Source organism: Ambystoma mexicanum, chromosome 7p (assembly GCF_040938575.1).
Source record: "Ambystoma mexicanum isolate Mex_15411 chromosome 7p, UKY_AmexF1_1, whole genome shotgun sequence".
NCBI classification, from domain to species: Eukaryota; Metazoa; Chordata; class Amphibia; order Caudata; family Ambystomatidae; genus Ambystoma; species Ambystoma mexicanum.
Window position 1 is genome coordinate 628,667,514 of NC_090939.1, and position 20,886 is coordinate 628,688,399.

Here is a 20,886-nt window from a genome sequence, read left to right on the forward strand (position 1 = left end):
GTGTTTTATTTACTCCTTGCCTCAAAATTTCAATTATGATACTGAAGGCCAGTTTTCATTAATAAGGGAGTTTTGCTCATTTTATCTAAATGATTAGCCAGCTCTCAATAATTACGGTTCTGTTATAGTAATACATTAGAATATGTTGTGTTGAGTTATGCTAGATTATATCAGGTTATGTTATGTCGTAATAGCAATGTCAAGCCACTTTCTACAAAGCTAACAAGGGCTGTGAAGCAGCTGGAAGGCGACATGTAGAACCCCATAAAATATCAAATAATGCACACTAGCGGCACTCCGCTCAGGGAAAGGGGCACAAAGCCCACGGTAGGCTGCACATTTAAGCTGGTAAGCAGACTCTACAACTTGCCTGAACCTACGATTTCCCTGCTGCCCTCTACTAATAGGACAAGGTTACTAGCCCAGGTTGAGAAGGGTAGACAAATCTCCCAGAAGAGCCCAGCCTGAGCACAAGAGGAATCCAACCTCCCACACCACCATTAACATTATCATAAAGCTCCTAGCAGGCCTAAAGAAATTCCAGGCAGCCAAGTCCAGAGATTTTCTCATAGTGGAGGCACAGAACAAAACCACCTTCATTTAAGAATACCCATAGTTCCCAGTACTTCTATTTTAAGAAACTGAATGCTCGGGCAAAGGGAAAAAGTAGAAAAGTGTTTACTCTCCCATTCACTTTTGCATTGCTTGAACTCATCTAGGTAGTTAACGAGGCCTCCAAGAGTGTGCATACAGGCTTTAGAACAGGAAATTATCATTGTAGCATGGTGTTCTTAATGTGAATGTCTCCTTTCACCTAGTTAGTCTATTATTTTACAGTCTTACCTCCAATTTAATTTTCTCATACTACTTATTTACCAACATACAAGGTCAACACTCCTTCTCTCATCTCCACTGAATGGCAATGGATGACTTTGGGTGGGGGGGATAATCTGCCAAACTACCCTTTTGTGCATCCCAGCACTCATTTTGCACAAAGCCAATTGCTCACGGACGCCTCTGTCTGCAAAATTAGCTTTACCTAAACCCTACCAGCTATCAGCATGAGGAATTCAATACAGCTACCTGGTTAGAAGCCCCCGTAACTCCTAGGCACATCTCAATGCCATCACGCATTGACATAATGACTTAACATAATATCATTGTTACGCTAGTAACCGCAGCCATGAAAGTTCTAATAGCAAATATGGGATGCCCTTGTCTAGTCTTTGGATTACATTTTCTTCAGTCAAAACATTAAAAACTATACATTCTTTTCTGTGATCACTATAACTCAACCTTTCATTTCCCTACATTCAGCGACGTAAATCTGACTTCCTCACTCTTCCACTTTCCTGTTCACTTTGCCTTGTTTCAGTTTCACCCCACAGACCACGGTGGGGCTGCCACCCTGGGTGCAGACACAATTCACCTCTACAATGACAATACTTGTGCTTTAAGACCACTACGGTGGTAGTATATGCAGAATAAAAATATAATAACATGACATTTTCCAAAAGAATAAGTACGTTTTTCAGCTGCAGAAGACCAGGAGAAAAGGTCAGTCAAGTTAGATTGAAACATCTGGTGTGTGCATTTAATGGAACAATATATTGTTTTATTTCAGGAACTTACCACATAACCAGATGCTTAGCAGCACAAGAAAAGCTGGATCATCCCGTGCCCACTGGTCCTTTGTTTGCTTCCGGTAATGAAAATTTCTGTAAACACGCTGTGGTGAAGTAAACAGATACAGCATTTGCCAAATGGCAAATTCAAAGTCCATCTGTCGGAAACGAAAGAGCCGGCGCAAGTATTTGTAGCGTTTGGCCCCTGCTGTGTGCCGGGCTGCATCTCGTGAATTCAGGGCCCCGTTACTCTGAGATGGGGAGTTGACAGATGTGGTTGGCAGCATCTTTTTGAAAGAAAAAAGGACCATTAATTTAGTGCAACTAAACACCATGAGCAGTGCCTTTTCTTACTCTGCATTTTGTCAGATATTTCAATATGATTAAGGGTGGGATTCCCATTTCCAATTAAAGATTGTCGCCAATAATGTTCCTCTTTGTAAAAAAGAAAGACCCTTCTTAAACATAACTCTTACAACATTCCTTATATTGATGTTTTCCTCATTTATCACTGCCTGGTGTTGTAACCCATTATGCGCAAGTGCTTGGGTAACACTTATTACATACAAAATCATTAAATACTTGAGAAATTTGAATATATTTTTAACTAATGAAGTTGTGTACAGAAACTTTATTAGTAGCAAACGGTCAAGTTATTAAACTTGAAAACATTGAATTAATAACCAGGGGTACTAACAAACTTTTAAAGTTAAATTAAAGCAAAAAAAGAGCCTCCTGGGAGCCACAACCTTTCCCACTATCTTACAAGTATTAATAATAGACCCAAATGATCACTACAGAACGTTTATGACAGTATCATTTGTTGTAGATACTAGTCAAGAATGGACTTGGCTATGTCCAACTCTGAAGTGCAATGATAAGCAGTACATGCATTATGCAGTAAAATCTGGGCCCTGTTTCCACCAGTCTTTCCTTCATTCTATTATTCATTACTTTTTCTATTTTTTATTTCATTCCTTCTTTCATTGTTGTTTTTCTTTTTTCTTTCCATATATCCTCCTCTTTCCTTCCAATTCCATCTTACCATGTCCTTCTTTCCCTTTGGTCTTTCACACTCTAGCCTCTCACTTTCTCATTGTTTCTTTCTATTTTTCTTTCCTTCATCCCATCATTCCTGTAGTTGGTTTTCTTGTTCCTGATGTAAACATTTTTAAAAACTAATAAGCAGGTAGATTGGCCCGTTTCCCTGAGCTCTGCCAGTGGAGCTCGGAACAGGTCCCTCTGTTTACGATTCAGGGGCACAAACATTCACCAAAATAACATGAGAGGTTGACGGAGGAGTTCCAGTGGTGAGAGAGACAAGTGCAAACTGTAGGGTACAGCGACGAGAGTGTGCTCTGTATGGGAGAGATGAGGAGCATGCGCATGCCGGCCCGTAGCAGCCAGTGGAGTTAACGCGGACCTCCCTCCCTGCCTGGATGATCGAGACAGATGGCACCGTACTGCTCTGTGCCAGAGAAACGCCAGCAAGTCTACTTCAAAGTGGTGCAGTCTGTGCTGAAGGATGGCATGAAGATTAAAATCTCTGAAAACAAGAAGCTCCGATTTCATGGCCACAGAAAGAGGACTATTGCCAAATAGTGGCAGACATCTTGTAATAGCACCATCGTCTTTGTCCACAGACCTAAATAATGTCTTTCACTAAAAGATAATCCCACAATACTCTGTTTCACAGGCAAAAAAGCAGATAGGAACTCAGTAGCATAATAACAAATGCAGCATTAATTACTGGCATATGGTGGGACTGGGTGGATGCAGTTGTGGGGACAAACGCAAGACATCAGGACTATATGATGAATTTGATGGACTCAAAACTCTTTTTCCACCGGTGACGACCTCCCATGTGACCAGAGGATGGCAGCCGCTACTTAATTCTGACCCTGGTGGCGATTATATGAGGGAGGAGCACACAGGAGGAGATGGCCGCTGGGGGGGATGTCATGGCTTCATTGGATAAGACACAGTATCCCCCCATTTCACCATGAGGGAAACTCACTGTTTCCCAAGACCCTGATGGCCTGTTGCCATGCATCGGTTTCCCCATATAGGAAACATAAGGAAACCTTGATTCCAGTACCAAACTTCCATTCCTGACCTAAAGCGTATAGGCTCCAAAAACCTCCCTTTCAGTTATAATTTTCTTTCAGGTAGAACCGATCTTCCATGTAAATTCATTAAGAAAGACCTTTCAAGAATCATGCATCAGAAACCATCAATTGACTTGTATTCCCACAACCACCTAAATCCTCAGTTAAGATCAGTGAACTTCAATTCTCATGAACCCTCACTCATAAGAGGACGATGAAGGAATCTGAGCAACAAAATGTGGTGAACGCACTAGTCATTGGGTGGAAACATCTGTGCGCGGGACCTTTAAAAATGGGCATCGCGTGGGTTCGCAGCAGATACTCTCCGACCCCCCGCCCCCTGAACTGTGCTTTATTACATTCAACGTAAAGGGCCTGAATTCACCATCTAAGTAGAAAGCCATTCTGCAGTTCCTGGTCAACTGAACAGTTCTATAGCATTATTACAGGAGACTCACCTGGCCCCCACCAGATTGCGAAGTAAGCACTTCCTAAAGCAGTTCATGGCTTCTGGCAGCTCCAAAAAAGGAGGCATGGCGATCCTTCGCGCAAGAGGAGTCCCATTCATGGAACTAGAGATGCAGCAGCAAGGGTTGTAGGGCAGTTACCTGGGGTCAAAGGTTATCTTGTTTGGGCAACTGTACACCGCGATTGCCACCTACGCCCCGAACGAGGGGCAGGAGGCATTCTTGCGGGAGCTGGAATCGGAGCTGGTTCTCTTTGTTGAGGGTCAAGTGATAATTGGGGGTTGGGGTACTGTAATGGGGTATCGGACCCACTTCTGGATAGGACCCACATGCCAGCCCTGAGAGACTATACGATCGCTTTGGGTCTGCTACACTTCTTCAGGGCCCTGGGGGTGATCAATGTTTGGAGGCTGTGGCATGGGACTATTTGTTCTTTTCTCATGTTCACTGCATCTCTTCCCGCATAAACTTGCTCCTCCCGAGCCCCTGCTGATGTCTTTTGTGGAAGACATAGCTATAGGGACGAGAACCCTGTCAGATCGCGCTCCAGTCCTGTTCTTGGCCCAGATTCATGAACCCTCCCCCAGCCCTAACGGCTTGTGGAGATTATATGACCTGATCCTCAGCATTGGTTGCATGTCTTTTCATTGAAAACATTTTAAATCGAAAAGATGTTTCAAGGAAAATGTTTAATTGAAGACCTTAAACCTTTTCACCTAATGTAGATTAATGACACTTCGCCGAAAATGTGTATACCAAATTTGTTTTCAATTTTTCTATTCAGGGGGGTGGGGGCGTCCCACCAAACCCGTTTTCTGTCCTTCAAAACACCCCAAACATTCCCAAATATGTTTTCAATTAAAGATTATTTCGATGAAAAGTTTTCAATGAAACATTTTTCAATAAAAAGACTGTATACCCTCAGCGATATGGCCCTCAGAGATGGGTAGCACAGGTTACCAGGAACTATTTTCGGGAGAATGAAGTGGGCCCACCTCAATGGCAACTGTATGGAAAGCCATGAAGGCGGTCATCAGGGGGTGGGGGAGGGACTCCTAGCCCATGGAGGTGCCTACCACAAACGCCACTTGGAAACGAGAACCCAGCTAGGGAGGGAGAATGCAGAGGCAGAGAATAGGCATAAAAAGGGATGGTCCCCAAAGGCACACCAGGCACTGCAAGTGGCTCAGAATAAACTGGAGGCACATCTTGCAGTGGACACTGCCCAGGCTTTCATTAAAACAAAAGCAGGGATATTATAGGAAGGGCCACAAAGCTAACATTTTTGATTAGGAAGCTGGCAAAAACAAAGCAGCGGAATGCGATAGTGGGACTTCGGATCCTGAGGGAGTAATGCAGTATGATGAGTCTCATGTTAAAGACACAATGTCTACCTCTCCCCGGTCTCTTGAGGAACGGAGGCAATACATAGAAGGGGCAGCCCTACTGCGCCTTTCTGCGGCAGATCGGGAGAATCTAGATTTGCCTATAAGAAGAGGAGGTAGATGCAGTAATTAAGTCCCTAAAAGCTAGAGCCCTGGCCCAGATGGCTTCACGCCTCATTTCTCTAAGATTTTCTGGGTGCAGCGTCTGACCCCTTTAAGCTTTTTTATTCTTTTCGTCAGACTGGGGGGGGACTACTTCCACCATTCTCTTGCTAAAACCATAAAAAGACCCCAGGGATTGCGCCTCTTACAGTCCTATCTCATTGCTAAACATTGATGCTAATATGTCTTCAAAGGTCTTGGCCAACCAGCTGGCGAGGGTTTTACCTAGAATGATAGATGCGGCTCAGACCGGGTTCATCCTTGCTAGAAATAATGGGGATAATATACGCCTGGCCTTGAACTTGGTGGAGGTGGCAGCATTGTAGCGAAGAAAAATGTTGCACTTGGCGTTAGACGCCACTAAGGCCTTCAATAAAGTTGACAAGGCTTTCATGAAAGGGATTCTTGAGGCATTCCATTTCGGGCTGCTTTTCCAAACCCTGGTCTTGGCCAATTATCGCTCACCCAGAACATCCCCAAGGGTAAACCGGACTCAAGACAGGTCCCATTCCATTGGCATGTTGCACCAAACAGGTGTGCCCCCTCTGTCTGCTAATCATAATGGAGCCTTTGCCCAACGAGTCCACAATAACCCCGTCATCGAAGGAGTAATGGCGGGGAGGAAACAATATACGTTTTTCCTTTATGCCGATGACGAATGTCCAGTCATCCCTGCAACCCCCTCTCACAGAACTAGACTCATTTATGCGCACCACAGCTTTCTAAATCTGGGCCCATGGGGGTGGGCTTGACATCGGGGGACATCGGGGCCCTCCGCCTATATTGTCTGATAGAATGGAAGAAAAAGGTATAGGATATCTGGGGGTCGATATTCCAAAACCAAAAAGGAGCTATATTCCATATTCTGCTAAATTTCCACAGCTCTTCAAGGACCCGGAGGCAGCCTTGGAGCAGTGGAAAAACCTAGAGATCTCCTTAATGTGCTGCAACATGGCTTGTAAAATTAATTTGCTTCTGAGGTTCCTCTATCAGTGTGCAGCGCTCCCAGTGGAGATCCCATGCACACCCTTGCTTCGTCTGCAACGCAAAAGTCCTCCAATTCATTTGGCACGGGAAGAAATCAAGAATTCCCAAAACCGCAATGATGGGTAATGCCAAGTTGGAAGGGATGGGGGTACCTCGTCTGCACAATTGCTATGCTGCTGCACAGTTGGCGCACATTCCTGCTTGGCACGTGATGGCTGACCCCCATAATGGGTAGACAGAACAGTCCAGACTACCATTGCCCCTCGCCCCTAGCCGCACAGCTCTACTTCAGCGCAGAAATACTGGCCCAGGCTTCTCTCATCCATGAGAACTATGGTCAAGGCATGGGACTGGGGAATGAAAAAGGGGGAAATCCTGAGGGTGCAAGGCTCACATATCCAGATTTTCCACAACCTGGACTTCGGCCCAGGTCTTCGGCCTGGCGAGTTTAGCAGATGGCTGGATGGCCTCTCCCAACTCTTTGAGAATGGTTCACCATTTACTTATGTTGGCTGCAAGGAAAGGTTTACGATGATGGAAACAGATAGATACAGCTACGACCAAATCAGGCATTGGATAGTCCATCCTCTGGTGCATCAAGCAGCAACGCGAGAGGTGGGGGGGGCATCAAGCTTTCTCTATTAGAGGGCGCACAAGGGGGAAACATATCAAGGGTATACCAACTCCTGCAGGGGGACATGTGGACTCGCCGGCATCGATATGTGGACCAATGGGAAGAGGAACTGGGCCACCCCATCGAGGATCAGACATGGGTGGACATCTGGTCATGAAACTACTCCTCCAAATGTGTAACAAACAAGGAGGGCCCCTTTAAGCTGACATACCAGTGGTACTACCCCCCGCCCTCCGGTGAGGCGACATAACATTAAAAACTCCCTGGACCCCGGGTGCTAGCGAATTGTGAGGTACGGTGGACATACTTCCACATGTGTTGGGAATGCCCACGGGTCCAGGCTTTTTGGGGAAAAGGGACTACAACAATTGAGGCCATGACCCAGGTTCGGCTTCCCCTGGAACCTGAGGTACTGCTGTTGGGGGCGCAAGTCCCGGAGACATATCCAAGATCAGCAGCGACAGCCAGGCTGCTTACTCGCCTCCTCGTGGCGGCATGGATCACCATTGCCCGGGCTTGGAAAGCCCCTGAAGGCCTGCATATCCCCAGTGGTGGGTCAAAGATTTGGGACATATTGGTAGTGGAAAAAGTTACAGTGGCTAAGGAAGAGGTGCTACATAGTTTTATGGAGATTTGGTCCCCCATACTGGTGTCTGGTCTAAACTTTCCGGAACAGGTATACAAGCAACGCCAGTTGGCGCAATTTTTGCAGAGCCATGATTGACTATGGAGATTGGCCTGACCAGACAAGGGGAGGGAGGAGGGTGGTATATGATGCAGGGAGGGAGGGTTGGCACTGACTCAAGGCGTGAAGGTTTGTTTTACTTCGGTCTAGCATTCAAAGAATACAGCTTTTTTAAAATTTTGTCTGTGCAATCATACTTAAATAAAGTGGTTTAAAAAAATGGTCATCGCGCTGAGAGAAGGTGTGATCTCTCAAGGGAAGGCGGACGGAGGCTGGAGGCACCAGCCAGTGCACAGAAGCTAGAGGCACGAGTCAGCGTGCAGAAGCTAGTGGCTTGAGCTGGTTTGGCGAAGTGAAAGGGCTCGCTTGCAGAGAAGAAGGAAAGAAAAACGGTGCGAGCGATGCGGGCCATGGAGACTCCAGGAACAGAGAGGGTCCCTGGGCGACTGGCAGTCAAGAGAATCAGCGCGAGAGAGCCTGGAGAGACGTCAGAGCCAAGCAGAGTGGAAAACGGATGCCGAAGGTACTCGGAGTAAGCGCAAGGAAGCCTGGAAACGCTACAATAAACCAGTGAGTCTGGCAGTGCAGAGTGGGGACCCTGGGGCATTTTCGACGACCACGTTGAAGAGAATTAGAACTTTGGGAAGTTAAAAAACTGAAAGCGGCAAGTAGATTTTTTATGAATAAAAACAGCAAAAGATTTTTGAACACTGAGATTGCGGAAAGCAAAGTAAAAGTGAGGTATGTTTATCAAGTAGATAAACCAAGGCAAAAAGAAGGGTATATGCTATGTGAGGAATCATAAATGTGAGCCAGAAAAGTAGAGTTTTCTAACAAAAAGTCATTTTATTAAATAATAAAAAGGTAAGATGAACGCAAGTCTGTCCCTAGCCCAATAAGGATTTCCCTACCTAACCAACCAAGGCTAAAGGAAGCTGACCTAATGTCCAAACATATCTGTCCCTCACACTAATATACAAACAACAATACATACAAGGAATATCTGGTAATATGAGCTTCACACAATAACACAAATTCAGAAATACAATTGTAAACAAAGATCCTTGCGACCCTGGTTGGATACCCTTCCCAAGATCAATAGAGGTTGTCTCAAACCAAAGTTCAATTCCAGAAAAAGTTCCATTTACTTGCCAAGTAGAATGCACCATTCCAAAATGTGCTTTTCTTGGCGACGTTTACAAGTTCAGTTCCAACAAAGACTTTGAAGAAAGTTATCATACCTTCAACAATCTTCGCTTTGTCAACAAAAGAAAGGATTTTCTCTTCATTTGTCACATCAAAAGTCAAAGTAAATATTCTCCACCCTGAAGGCAAATTACTTTCTCCACCCTGAAGGCAAATTACTTTCTATTTCACATTTCTTCCTTTCGAGCACCGTTTTGTCAGGATGGTTTACATAACAGTTGATCAAAACACAGTAGCGGAATTGTCACTTCCTTACACCACAACCTTCTACCACTTTGCAGTAAGTAAATCACCTTTTTCTTGGTCCACTCGTCTGCCAGGACTAACCTCCAATTGTCCCTTTCCTGGAATACCTTGTTCCAATCTTTCCACACTTAAATCCTCAACTTCTTTCACACGCATTATGCACAAAAGGACAATGTTTCTCATGGGGATCTGTTTGTCTTAGACAAAGCAGGTACTTCCTCTCCCCCTTTATCCTTTCAACAAGGAGGGCCTCTCTCCTGCAACTTCTGATTTCCTTTTATCCAAGCTATTGACTGTTGGCCATTTCGGCTATAGTCTTCATCTTGGTCTGATATCTCTCTTTAGGCAAGTGATATCCTTTTTTCTCTTTTATTGTGTCCTTTTAGCATTGGTAATGTAGGTTATAGTATTCTCTCATTTGACCTCTCCCTCCTGAAAGGTTACATTTGTTTTTCTCAGTTATTGCTCCCGCTTGGCTTTGGCAATGTAGGTTATCATTTTTTTCTGCTCGCTTCAGTTTAAATACTCGGTATTCAAAGAAAGTATTTGTGCCCAGCAATCTACTTTGGAGCGCCCCAGGGTTACATCTAACAGCCAACTCACTGGTATGTCTTGGCGGCTGCAGCAGACACGCCGCTTCCGCTTCTTCACACGTCGGCCCTCACTGATGCTTGGCAGCTCTGCGTCGCCATCCTCCGTTTACGCTGTCAAAGGAGCACCCGTTGCGCCGAATATGCGTCAGTGAAAGCTCATTACTGAAGCCTGATTCAGGACACAGTCGGCCTCCACACCACTTTCCGATGCGCATCCTCTGCATCTGCCTGGGGTTCCGGCCTTCGCTGCTTGCTCTGTATGGCGTCCCATTTCTGGCAACCTGTGGGTCCCAGTTTCTACTTCCTCCTGCTTCTGCTTACACTGCAATTTCCAATCAGCATACACCTGAAGGGCCTTTAAATATTTAAAGGTCCCGCTCAGGTGTGAGCTGTTGCACCAGCTAGACCGCTTTACCCAGACCTCTTATAAAATCATAACTGCCAAAAGTAGTTGCATTATCTCCCTGTTCCCTATATACCTTGTTTTCCTGGTTTACAAAAAGGAATCTCGTATTTTGTACCTCGAGGAGGTCTGGGGTAGGACGGTTTCTTATGACAACATGCCATCAGATATTCAGGCATTAGGGAACCCTGAAAGGAGGATAAATACCCAGTCTCTCCTCACTGAGTCCTCGCATTTCCTTGAGTGCCTTCTCCTATGAGGTGATTCACCCAGCTAACACCACTCCCAGGGTTAGGATCAGGTAGCGTCTGCCTTCCCCTAGCCTTCCCCTGGCCACATGGGAGGAGACTTTTAGGCAGGGATTCAGTGAGGATTCCCGCAGGATTTGTCACAGCTACTTTAATAAAGAGGACCTGTAAGGCATTTGAGAGTGCAAAGAGAAGTCCTGGCAGGAGAGTACAGCAGGAATTCAAAAGTGCAAGAGAAGTCCTGGCAGGAGACTACACCAAGCAGTTGGAAGTGCATAAAGAGTCCTGGCAGGAGAGTATACCAGTCAAATTGCAAACCTACAAGGAGTGTCAAGCAGAAACAGCATTTGTGTTGAAAGAAGGAACTTTCAATGCAGGACAACTTAAAGACTGAATTGTGCTCATCTACCAAGATTGTTGTGGGCCAAGGAAGGCAAAAAGAACTGTTAGTCCTAGAGACATGTGTGATGCTTGTGAAGAATCCAGGGGAAGGGTACCACTCTCTAAAATTAAGGTGTTTTCCACTTTCAGGCAACACTTCTCTCTTCCCAGCCCTTGTGCATGCTCTATCCCACCCGGCCCTTGCGCACAAGTACTGTCCTGGCTCTTGCGCGTAGACTCTCCCTCCCGGCCCTTACGCACATGCTCTCCCTCCTGGCTCGCTTTTTCGCACATGTGTGCTCTCCCTCCCAGCTGGCCCTTGCTTGTGTTCATTTTATTCTTCCTCTCGTCCATTTCACACGCTTGCTTTCTCGTCCTTTTCACGTACCCTCACTCACTCTGCTTTCATGCTCACGCCCGCCCCTCCCTTGCGCATCACTCCCATCCCTGTTGCGTGTGCGCCGCTCACGTCCCTGTTGCGCGTGCGCAGCTCATGTCCCTGTTGCATGTGTGCTCGCTCTCGTGCCCCCTCACCCATGCACGTGTGCCCTCTCGCCCACTCCTGTCCCCGTTGTGCATATTCACTCCCGTCCCTTGCGCATGTGCCCTCAAGCCCCCTTGCACGCATGTGCATCTCTCTACACCTCTCCCTCCACCCCCCTCAATACTCCTCCTCCAGTCCCTTCTGTGCTCTCTCGCTCTCCAGTCCCTTTCTTGGTCGCTCCCCCGTCCATTGTGTGTGGACTCTCCCGTCCCTTTTGTGCTCGCTCTACCATCCTGTAGGATTTCAACTTTTCAATTTCTCCCTGAGGTGTTCTGATAGAGAAAAATAAATGTTTCTCTCCCTGGTTGATCCACAAATACATCCGTAAACTGTGAGGTAGGAGAGGGGCACTATAAATAGCATATCACTGCGCTTGACCTTTAGTTTAGTGTAAGAACCCTGCTACTGGTGATGGGTTTCCCATGAGAAAGTGCCCTTCTTTCTCTACGTGGTATGCTTGCAAAAGAGAGCGTTTGGGCCCTGTTCACCTGAGCGCTGGTTTGCTGATTAAATCAATTTGTAGATATTTATGAAATAATAGAATCAATCCAATTTGTCAGTGCTACTTGTACTGCAAGTTTTTCAGCCAACATGCTTTTCGACCCTCATGGATCTTTCTCAAGGCTGTGATTCACACAGTGGCATAGTACCGTGTGTGTAAGCATATATCCAACAGCTAGGTTAGTGATTCCCAGATTGCTTAGCAGGTGAGAGTTGCATCATGTTTGGTGAGAGTAATCTTAATGGTTATGATTAATCACATAATTGTTATGCATACATGGATATTCAAATATCAGAACACATTTGTTCAACATGTTACAAATTCCATACAAGAACCATGCTGGTTAGGAAAGATTGATACGCCAGAGAGAAAAGGGAGGGGAGAAAAAGATGGCTTTTGTTTAGCTGGTTGCATGGAATTGGTTGCCTAGGTTTAAATTAATTGTGAAATGTTGGCAAGTTCACGGTCTTACCGTGTAGTGTAATAATGCAGTCATTGCTGGGGCATGGTGTTAGTCCATAGTTAGCTGGTTGGCATGGCTAGGGAAATAAGGGTCAGGCATTAGTTGCGGGTGGCCTGGGCTGTGTCTTGGCATTCATGTTAACTATGAGAGATAAAGTGGTTACCTTAATTAGTGCGGAAGTGAAAATTATGCTATGCCGTACCTTATTGCAAGCGAGGCAATGGTTCGCAATCTTGTGTGCTGCGTGGTTCCATGAGTGATGCGTTGATGGCTGTGAAGCCCTTTTAAGATAGGTCTTGTCCAGAATTAAGGTTTACTTGTTAGGGCAGGTGAGCCCTTGAGGCACATTGTTGGCCTAAGCATTGGAGAGGCGCTGGGAGTTGAGTGGTTCAGGGGGTTGGGGGTGGTCTTTAAATGGTTGGTCATTGTGCCTAATAAGGTAGCAGCTGGATTGATATGCTGCAGTACCAGTTAAGCCGGGTTGTGTGCACCCGTTTAAAAAGTGCAGATGCTAATAATTTGGTCCAGATATCCCAGCATTTGCGTTTACTGCTGATTAGTGTTTAAGCGTGGCAGTGATGTCAATGGCCTGTGTTTAAACGTGCAACCAAAGTTACATGTAAGTTCAAGATGGGGTACCTGGTGCGGAGTGAGCGAGTTGTCCAATCATTAAAGTTTGATAAGTACGATTGAAAAGTGTCTGTTGAGCTGCGGTAGAGATAGAAAAGTTGGTTAACCCCTACCCACTCTAGAAAAATGAAAGATGCTGGTTTTCCCCCTCAACCGCGCTCAACACTTCACTAATACAGATGAATCAATAATACATCAATAAACCTCAAATTTCCAGTGATTAGTGCAAATTTAATTGAGATAATTGGTCAGAAAAAGATTTTTTATCACCATCTCAATACAGATACACAAGATGGTTCGAAAAAGGCGACGTGTTTAGGTCATATGTGAATCACAAAGAAAGAAACATGCGTCAATCACAAAGAAACACCAATAAAGCTCTTAATACATAAAAGAACACATTTTTGATTTGTGAGGAAATGCAAACTCCAAATATTAAACCTGACTAGGGGTAAACGGTATTGCATCACACAGGGATACAAGATATTACATCAAACTCTTGATGCCTAAAGCCAGAATCCAAGGTATTTACATAAATCTCTAAATGCCTAAAAGCCGACTGGTCTGTCTGATGTTTGTGTCTGGTTTTGCTCCTCTGCGTTGCTCCTCTTCCTCCTCTGATGAGGTGGGGGTAGTTGGAATATTTGGCCCTAAAGGGGTCTGGAAACGAAGACTGGTTACCCTTTTTATATCTTTTTATCTCAGCCAGAAAACCTCTCCTATTGTGCTTAGATCTGCTGAGGCCAGATGCCTCTTCTCCTTCTTGTGGGATGAATTCCTCTTCAACTTCAGAGTCTGCATAAGAAGTTGGGGGGAGTGCCAGTTGGTGTTTTAACTAGATTGCTATCACCATCATATTTGGACTGGAAAGTGTATACACGATCACTCTGATAGACTCTTTGATCTCTGTAAAATTTGCGGAATTTCTGCATTTTGATTTCTGGATTTCCAGACTTCACAAATGCAGAAGACCATTATTTAGCTGCTGAATGGGAGGAGAACATTACTATTAGTTTGGAGCGCATGACCAAGTTACTTATTATTCATGAGGAACGAGAGCATGTACGTGTTACTAAAGAAATTGATTTGGTTAAAAAGGAAATTTAAACCATGAAGAACCCAGTGACCACCAAAGACAAAAACTATGACAAAATGTATACTAAATGAGTATCAGGACGAAATCAAAACTGATGCAGACTCTGAAGGTGAAGAGGGAATCATTCTACAAGAAGGAGAAGAGACATAATCTGGCTGAGATAAAAAGATACAAAAAGGGTAACCAGTCTTCCCATTTTCAGTCAATTAAACAAGTATCTTTCAAAGTTACAGGTATGTCCGTCCTGTTGGAAATGAAAATGAGATTAAATATTTTATTAAATCTTTAATGTGAGTCACCCTTGCAGGTTCAGGTGTTGTATTTAAGTGTGGCAACCGAAATTTGGTAGTTTGATGCAAGCAAACTAAATGAAGTTGTCTTTCTGAACGATATGGTGTGCAATTGATTAGCAGGGGCCACTGGCTGTTAAGTGAGATTAGATGGCATGAAAAGAGAGGTCAGTGTTTAAGCGGGTGTGTCGCTGGAGAGGTGACGTTCAGAAGAGGTAATTCCATGAGTCGTTGTAGAGTAGTGTGCTGGTTACGAAGGGTAAGTTGCCCCCGTATTGGGCAGTGGGATGAATTAGGGAATCATTGTATAAAAACTGGAGTAAAAAAAAAAAAAGATTCCAAGATGGCCGCTGCCGGGATGCATCGCGAAGAACGAGCTCATGCCTGGCGCCACCAATAACACTGAAAATGTAGCATTAGGAACCCAGCTGGGAAGAAGATGACGCCATGAAGTGACCCAACATTCACTTTGGAACCCAAGGAAATTGAGACTGCAGAGGATTCTGGTGAAATGGCAATGGTTAGCATCTGAAACAGGTAGTGCCCCACACGATCGCGCCATTTTGACTATTTTGAAAAATTGGTTTAAGAGGGGCCACAGAGGATCGGCTTGACCCCCTCCCCTCCACGGCTGGAAGAGGAGGGGTTTGGACTACATGGTGTAGCATAGATGGCAAAGCAAATGGGCGTGTCGCCTACTGAGGCACCTGGAGCAGATTGAAGGGCACAGTGGAAGGGGATCGACCGAGGTGGAATATGTGAATAACGGAGGGGGGCAAAAAGGAAACCGGTCCTGGCAGCAGAAAAAGGACTAGAAAACGCTGGATTGGGCATGGCAGAATACATGAGAAGGCCTTTTGGTGAGTCCAGACAGTGTGTGAAAGGGCAGTTGGACTGGATTGTATGATATTCTTCAGATTGGTCAGCAAAAGGTCTGAGATTTCCCTAAGTGATTTGACCACAGTGGGGATAAGAAAGACACCCTCACACACTTCTAAAAATGTTGAGATACAGACTCGAAGAATACAAGGTAGGGGCCCCTACTCCTAAAGGGGCAACGAAACAACAAGAAGATGGGGCATTGTCAAAGCTTTGGAGGAAGGAGGGAGAGGCGGGGTCAGCAGAAGACCAAATCCCTCAGGAAAAAGAGATCTCAAGATCGCCTCAGGAGGATAGCTCAGGGGCAACGTTCTCGCCTTGAAAACAAGACGACAGGTAGTAACACAGGTTTGATCCCCGGGTCCGTGCTTAGAATCCTCTGGGTATTAAGCACATTATAAATACCATCATCATCACCAAGATGGTCAACCAAACAAGAGGTAACTAAAGAAGTGTTCCAACAATGTTTGAAGGCTTTTAGTGATCGGATGACAGAGACACTACAATCGCAGCTAAGTATGATCAGAGAAGAGCTGGCTCAATCCTTGCAGGAGGTGAAAGGGGATCTAGCTGCAGTGGGGGTGCGACTTGATACTAACAAAAACGCCATTCAGGAACTGGCAGATGATACATGCAAAATATTTATTTTATTTCTTTTATTTTTGTATTTGTAAAGCACCTAGCAGCCCAGAGGCATCGAGGCGCTGTTTCAATAAAGTGACTTAGTTACAAGAAGTCGAAGGCACTGCCGGGGTTACAGGTAGCAAGTGCCTACAGTGAGGTACAAACGGTAAAAGGCAATGCCAGAGTTACAGGTAGCAAATGCCGATCAGTGAGATCCTGGGTGAGGTTATACACACAGTTTAGTTTTGAAAGCTTTTCTGAAGGCAGTGTGGGATTTGATGCTTCTGATTGTGGGGGGGGGGGGAGTAGGTTCCAGTTGGTGGTTGCTAGCACCAGGAAGCTTGAGCCGCCTGCCCGGGCTTTGAAGCTTTTGGGGATGGCGAGGCGATTGGAGTAACTGTAACAAGTGGGTCTGTTTGAGGGGGGCGCAGAGAATCTCTGAGAGAGGTACCATGGTGCCGTATCATGGAGGCATTTATGGGTCAGTGCCAGAGATTTAAAGAGGATACGTTCCTTAACGGGAAGCCAGTGGACTGATTTCATGTGGATGAGATATGCTCTCGTCTGGAGACGCCTGTTGCTGCTCTGAGGGCATTGTTTTGCACTGTTTGTAGGTTCCTGATGTTCTTTGCTGACGTGCCTAGAAGGAGCGCATTACAATAGTCGAGGCAAGATCCAATGATTGCTCTGGTGATGGTGAGGGAGTTTTGTTACGTTAGGAATGGTCTGACGGCTGTGATAAGTTTTGAGTGGTAAGCAGCTGCTGAAGATATTGCATTCACCTGTCTGGTCATGGTGAGGTTCGAGTCCAGGTATATTCCCAGAGTTTTGACTGACTGAGATGTGGGAATGCAGGTGCTGTCGATGAGAAAGGCATTGTATTGTGAGCCCAACTTTCTGATTGTGCCCGGGGACCCGATAAGGAGTTCAGTCTTTTCAATGTTCAGACAGAGCCAGTTTTCTGCCATCCAGGACTGGATGGTGGCGTAGATGGCTTTGAGTGTTGTTTGGCCTGCTTCATAATCACCCAAGAGAGGAAAGAGGATCTGCGTGTCATCACTGTAACTGGTGTACGTGATGCCCATGGAGTCTAGATAGTTACATAGGGACCTTGTGAAAAGGTTGTACAATGTGGGAGAAATGCAGGACCCTTGAGGAACTCCACATTTGATTAGATGTGGTTGGGCGCAGGCCTGGTCTGAGAAAACCTTCATTGCTCTACCGCTAAGGAAGAAGGAGATCCATGCTGTGGTGTTGGGTGAGAAGTTGCCTGCGTTTGAGAGATGATGGCAAAGGTAGTCGTGGTCGACCAGGTCGAAGGCCATGGCTAGGTCAAGAAGTAGTAAGAGGGCAGGTTTGCCTGCGTCCCTGAGGTCATTTATTTTGTTTTTGAGGTCCACGAGGGCGGTCTCCGTTCCGTGGTTAGTGCGGAAGCCTGACTGTCTGAGGCCCAGTAAGTGATGGATTTCAAGGTATTTCTGGACTTGAAGGTATGCAGCTTTAGCCAGGATTTTCAGTAGAAAGGGTACTGTAGTTATAGGCCTGTAGTTCCCTGGTGTTTTAGGAGCCAATGTGGGTTTCTTCAGCAGCGGCCGCACCCAGGCTTCTTTGAGGCAGGAGGGCACTAGGTTGGATTTGAAGGAGGCGTTGATGAAGGCGATGAAGAAGGGTGTCAGTGTGGGGGCGCAGTCTTTGATGAGCTAGGACGTCCTGTTCTTTCATTTCTTGGAATGAGAATGAAGGGATTTCCGCTTGTACGATCAGTTTTAAAAATAGATGTTTTAACCGACCACCTTGCAGCGGCCACACAAAATTTAGAGAATCAGATGGAAGACCTTGAAAATCGTTCAGGGAGAAGCAACATTAGTGTTAAAGTACTCTCAGGGGGAGTAGAGGGTCTAGATTTGAGAGACACAATGCAAAGAGTTTTTGCTGACCTATTTGAACTCGAGACAGGAGAGGAAGTACCGCCGGACCGCAATAAGCGTGTGCATCCTAGAAGAGCAGAACCAGGTGCCAGACTCTGCGATGTAGTAACCGCACTCAAGCGATACAGACAAAAGGAGGAGATTTAACAAGCAGCAAGAAAGGCAAGTCCCATCAATGTGAATGGGGTTGAAATACAGTTGTAGCAGGACTTAGCACAGTCTACTTTGGTGAAGCAGAGATTGATGAGGCCGATGGTTAAAGCTCTGACACAGGCTCAAATATGCTACAGATGGACATTCCCATTTGGATTATTGTTTTCCTGGGAAGGACATCAACATCGCATCACCTAATGTGTAGAAAGAATTAAAATTATGAAAATTGACAGAGATGGCGGTGAACAACAGGATATGAGGCCGTCAAGAGACAACAAAGACTAAACAATGGGAATGGAGGAAAGTATGCAAGCTACCATCAAAGAAGAAGGCTCCATCTGGTCTGGGTAAATAACGGGCACAAGCCCTTTGGGTGGACGAAAAGGTACAATATAATTGGGGCATCAAGGGGAGGGGCATATTGTGGAACATTTGGGAGAAAGGAAAATACCCGATGTCGTGGTAGGTGTGAGGTGATCCCGGCACTTGGAATTCGGGAGGGTATGGGTCCTAGTAGACCCGCACATTATGTCTCTGGGTGTGTAATGAGAGTTGGCCTCCATGATTTGTTGCATGGTAGAGTGGGGTAGGAGGATTCAGTCTGACCGCAGCTTGTTGGGGGTGGGAGGGTCGGGGTTTTAAGGGGAGAGGAGGGGGGGCAGCCGCTAAGGAAAGTATTGTGTCAAAGGGTTCATTATGGGTGATAGACAAAGCTTCCAACTCCTGTCGCTGAATGTAAAGGGCCTAAACTCCCTGGTTAAGAGATGCAAGGTGGAAACATTCTTAGGGAGGGGAAAACCAGTTACTGTGCCACTAAAAGAGCCCCACATATGCAAACGAGATGGTCATAAAATAAGGATTAGTGGGTACCCCCATGAACTACAATCTAACAGAAGGGGAAAACCAGAGGGGTCCTTATAGCATTTAAGTGAGTAGTGGTACTGCAAATAACTGCAAGATAAGTGGATAAGGATGGTAGATATAGCTTTGTTTGCATCCAGATGGGGGTTCATGTTATACGATAGTGACTCTGCATGTGCCTAATGCTGGCCAAGATGGATATTTGTGGGAGGTGTGGAACAAACTTGAGAACTTCGCATTAGGAAACATTATAATAACGGGGGATTTTAATGTGGCATGGGACTCGTTGTAGGACAGAAGCACAACAGCAAATGTCATTCATCACAGGGGCCCCTCACAAATACTTTGAGCATGTGTGACCCAACTAGCAGTGGTAGACTCCTTGAAGGAAGCACACAAGAGAACTAGAGGTTATACATTTTATTTGCATGTTCATTGGTCATTCTCCTGGATCGTTTATATATGGATGTCAGCTACATTATTGGGGCAAGTACATAAAATGCACCTAGGGCCTATTAGTTTGTTCGATCATGCTCCCTTATCGACAGACATACAGCAAGAGCGGGGTTGTCAGGGCTTTGGAATTGGAAATTCACAAATTACGTATTAGCAGCCCCGGTTATAAATGGTCAGATACAGGGTAAAATTGGGGAGTTTTTTTAAACAAATAGGACCCCGGGAATGGAGGAACCATAGGTATGGGACACTTTCAAAGACTATGCCGGGTGAGTTAATTGCGAGGAAGGTTCTCTGAGAAAAGCAATTTACTGCAATACAAAGTCCGTTAGAATCACAAATGAAGGGGGTAATGAGTGAAATGGATGAACGAGTGACCTTGAGCAGAGAATATAGGCACATTAAGGGGCAACTATTGCTATTACAAACTAGGCAAGCAGAGAAGTCCATACTATTTTTAAAACAACAGTATTATATTAAGGCGAACAAACCGAAATGAATGTTAGCGCGGCAAGTGAGGAAAAAGGAGGAAGCAAGGGCTATCCTTTGCATTCAAATGGGACCGGGAACCTTTAGTTCAAAGTCTGAAGATATAGTGCGGGTATTCACAGAGTGTTACTCTGCTTTATATACTATCGATTCCCCAGATGCAGAAGCACAGGAGGAATACCCGAAGCAGTGTTCCTTGAGTAAACTGGATCCTGGGGAAAGAGAGGGGTTGGAAGGCGATATGACTCCAGAGGAGGCATGTGCAGCAATTAGATTACTACTATGAATAAGGCTCCAGGGCCGGATGATTATCCAGCACTGTTTTACAAGACATATGAACACACATTAACTCCGGTAATGACTTCATTGTACAATTCTTTTATCAGCCAGGGAAGCATCACCCAGATATGGAAGAGGCAAAAGTAGTGCTATTCCCCAAGCCTAACAAAGATGGAACAGAACGTGGGTCATACAGACCCACAGTTCTCATTAACAAAGATGCAAAAATATTCACTAAAATTCTAGCAGTCAGAATGGAAAAAGTTTATACTCAAACTAATCAACCCGGATCAATCAGGTTTTGTTAAATGGAGGCAAACCTTCGATAACATAAGGAGGGTGAGTCACCTGAATGAGAACATTAACAAATCAGGGCTGGCCGTGGGGATATTAACGTTAGACGCAGAAAAAGCGTTTGACTGTGTAGAGTGGTCCTTTCTGTTCCGTACAATGGAAATGATGGGGTTTGCCCCGAGATTTGGGAGCATGATAAAGTCAAAATATCAGACAATGGTCCCTGTGGCTGGCCATTAATGGTCATGTTTTGCAAGTGATTACAGTA

General features: G+C 45.4%; 1 protein-coding gene across 5 annotated transcripts in view; it reads right to left on the bottom strand.

Moving 5' to 3' along the window:
• The window catches only part of UNC50 (unc-50 inner nuclear membrane RNA binding protein), a 529,462-nt gene that overhangs the window by 374,826 nt on the left and 133,750 nt on the right, over positions 1–20,886 (bottom strand). For all 5 annotated transcript variants that reach the window (XM_069636655.1, XM_069636654.1, XM_069636652.1 and 2 more), the window contains one exon: positions 1,633–1,912. In XM_069636655.1, coding sequence (XP_069492756.1) covers positions 1,633–1,912 — 280 coding nt within the window. The remainder of the gene's footprint in view (positions 1–1,632; positions 1,913–20,886) is intronic.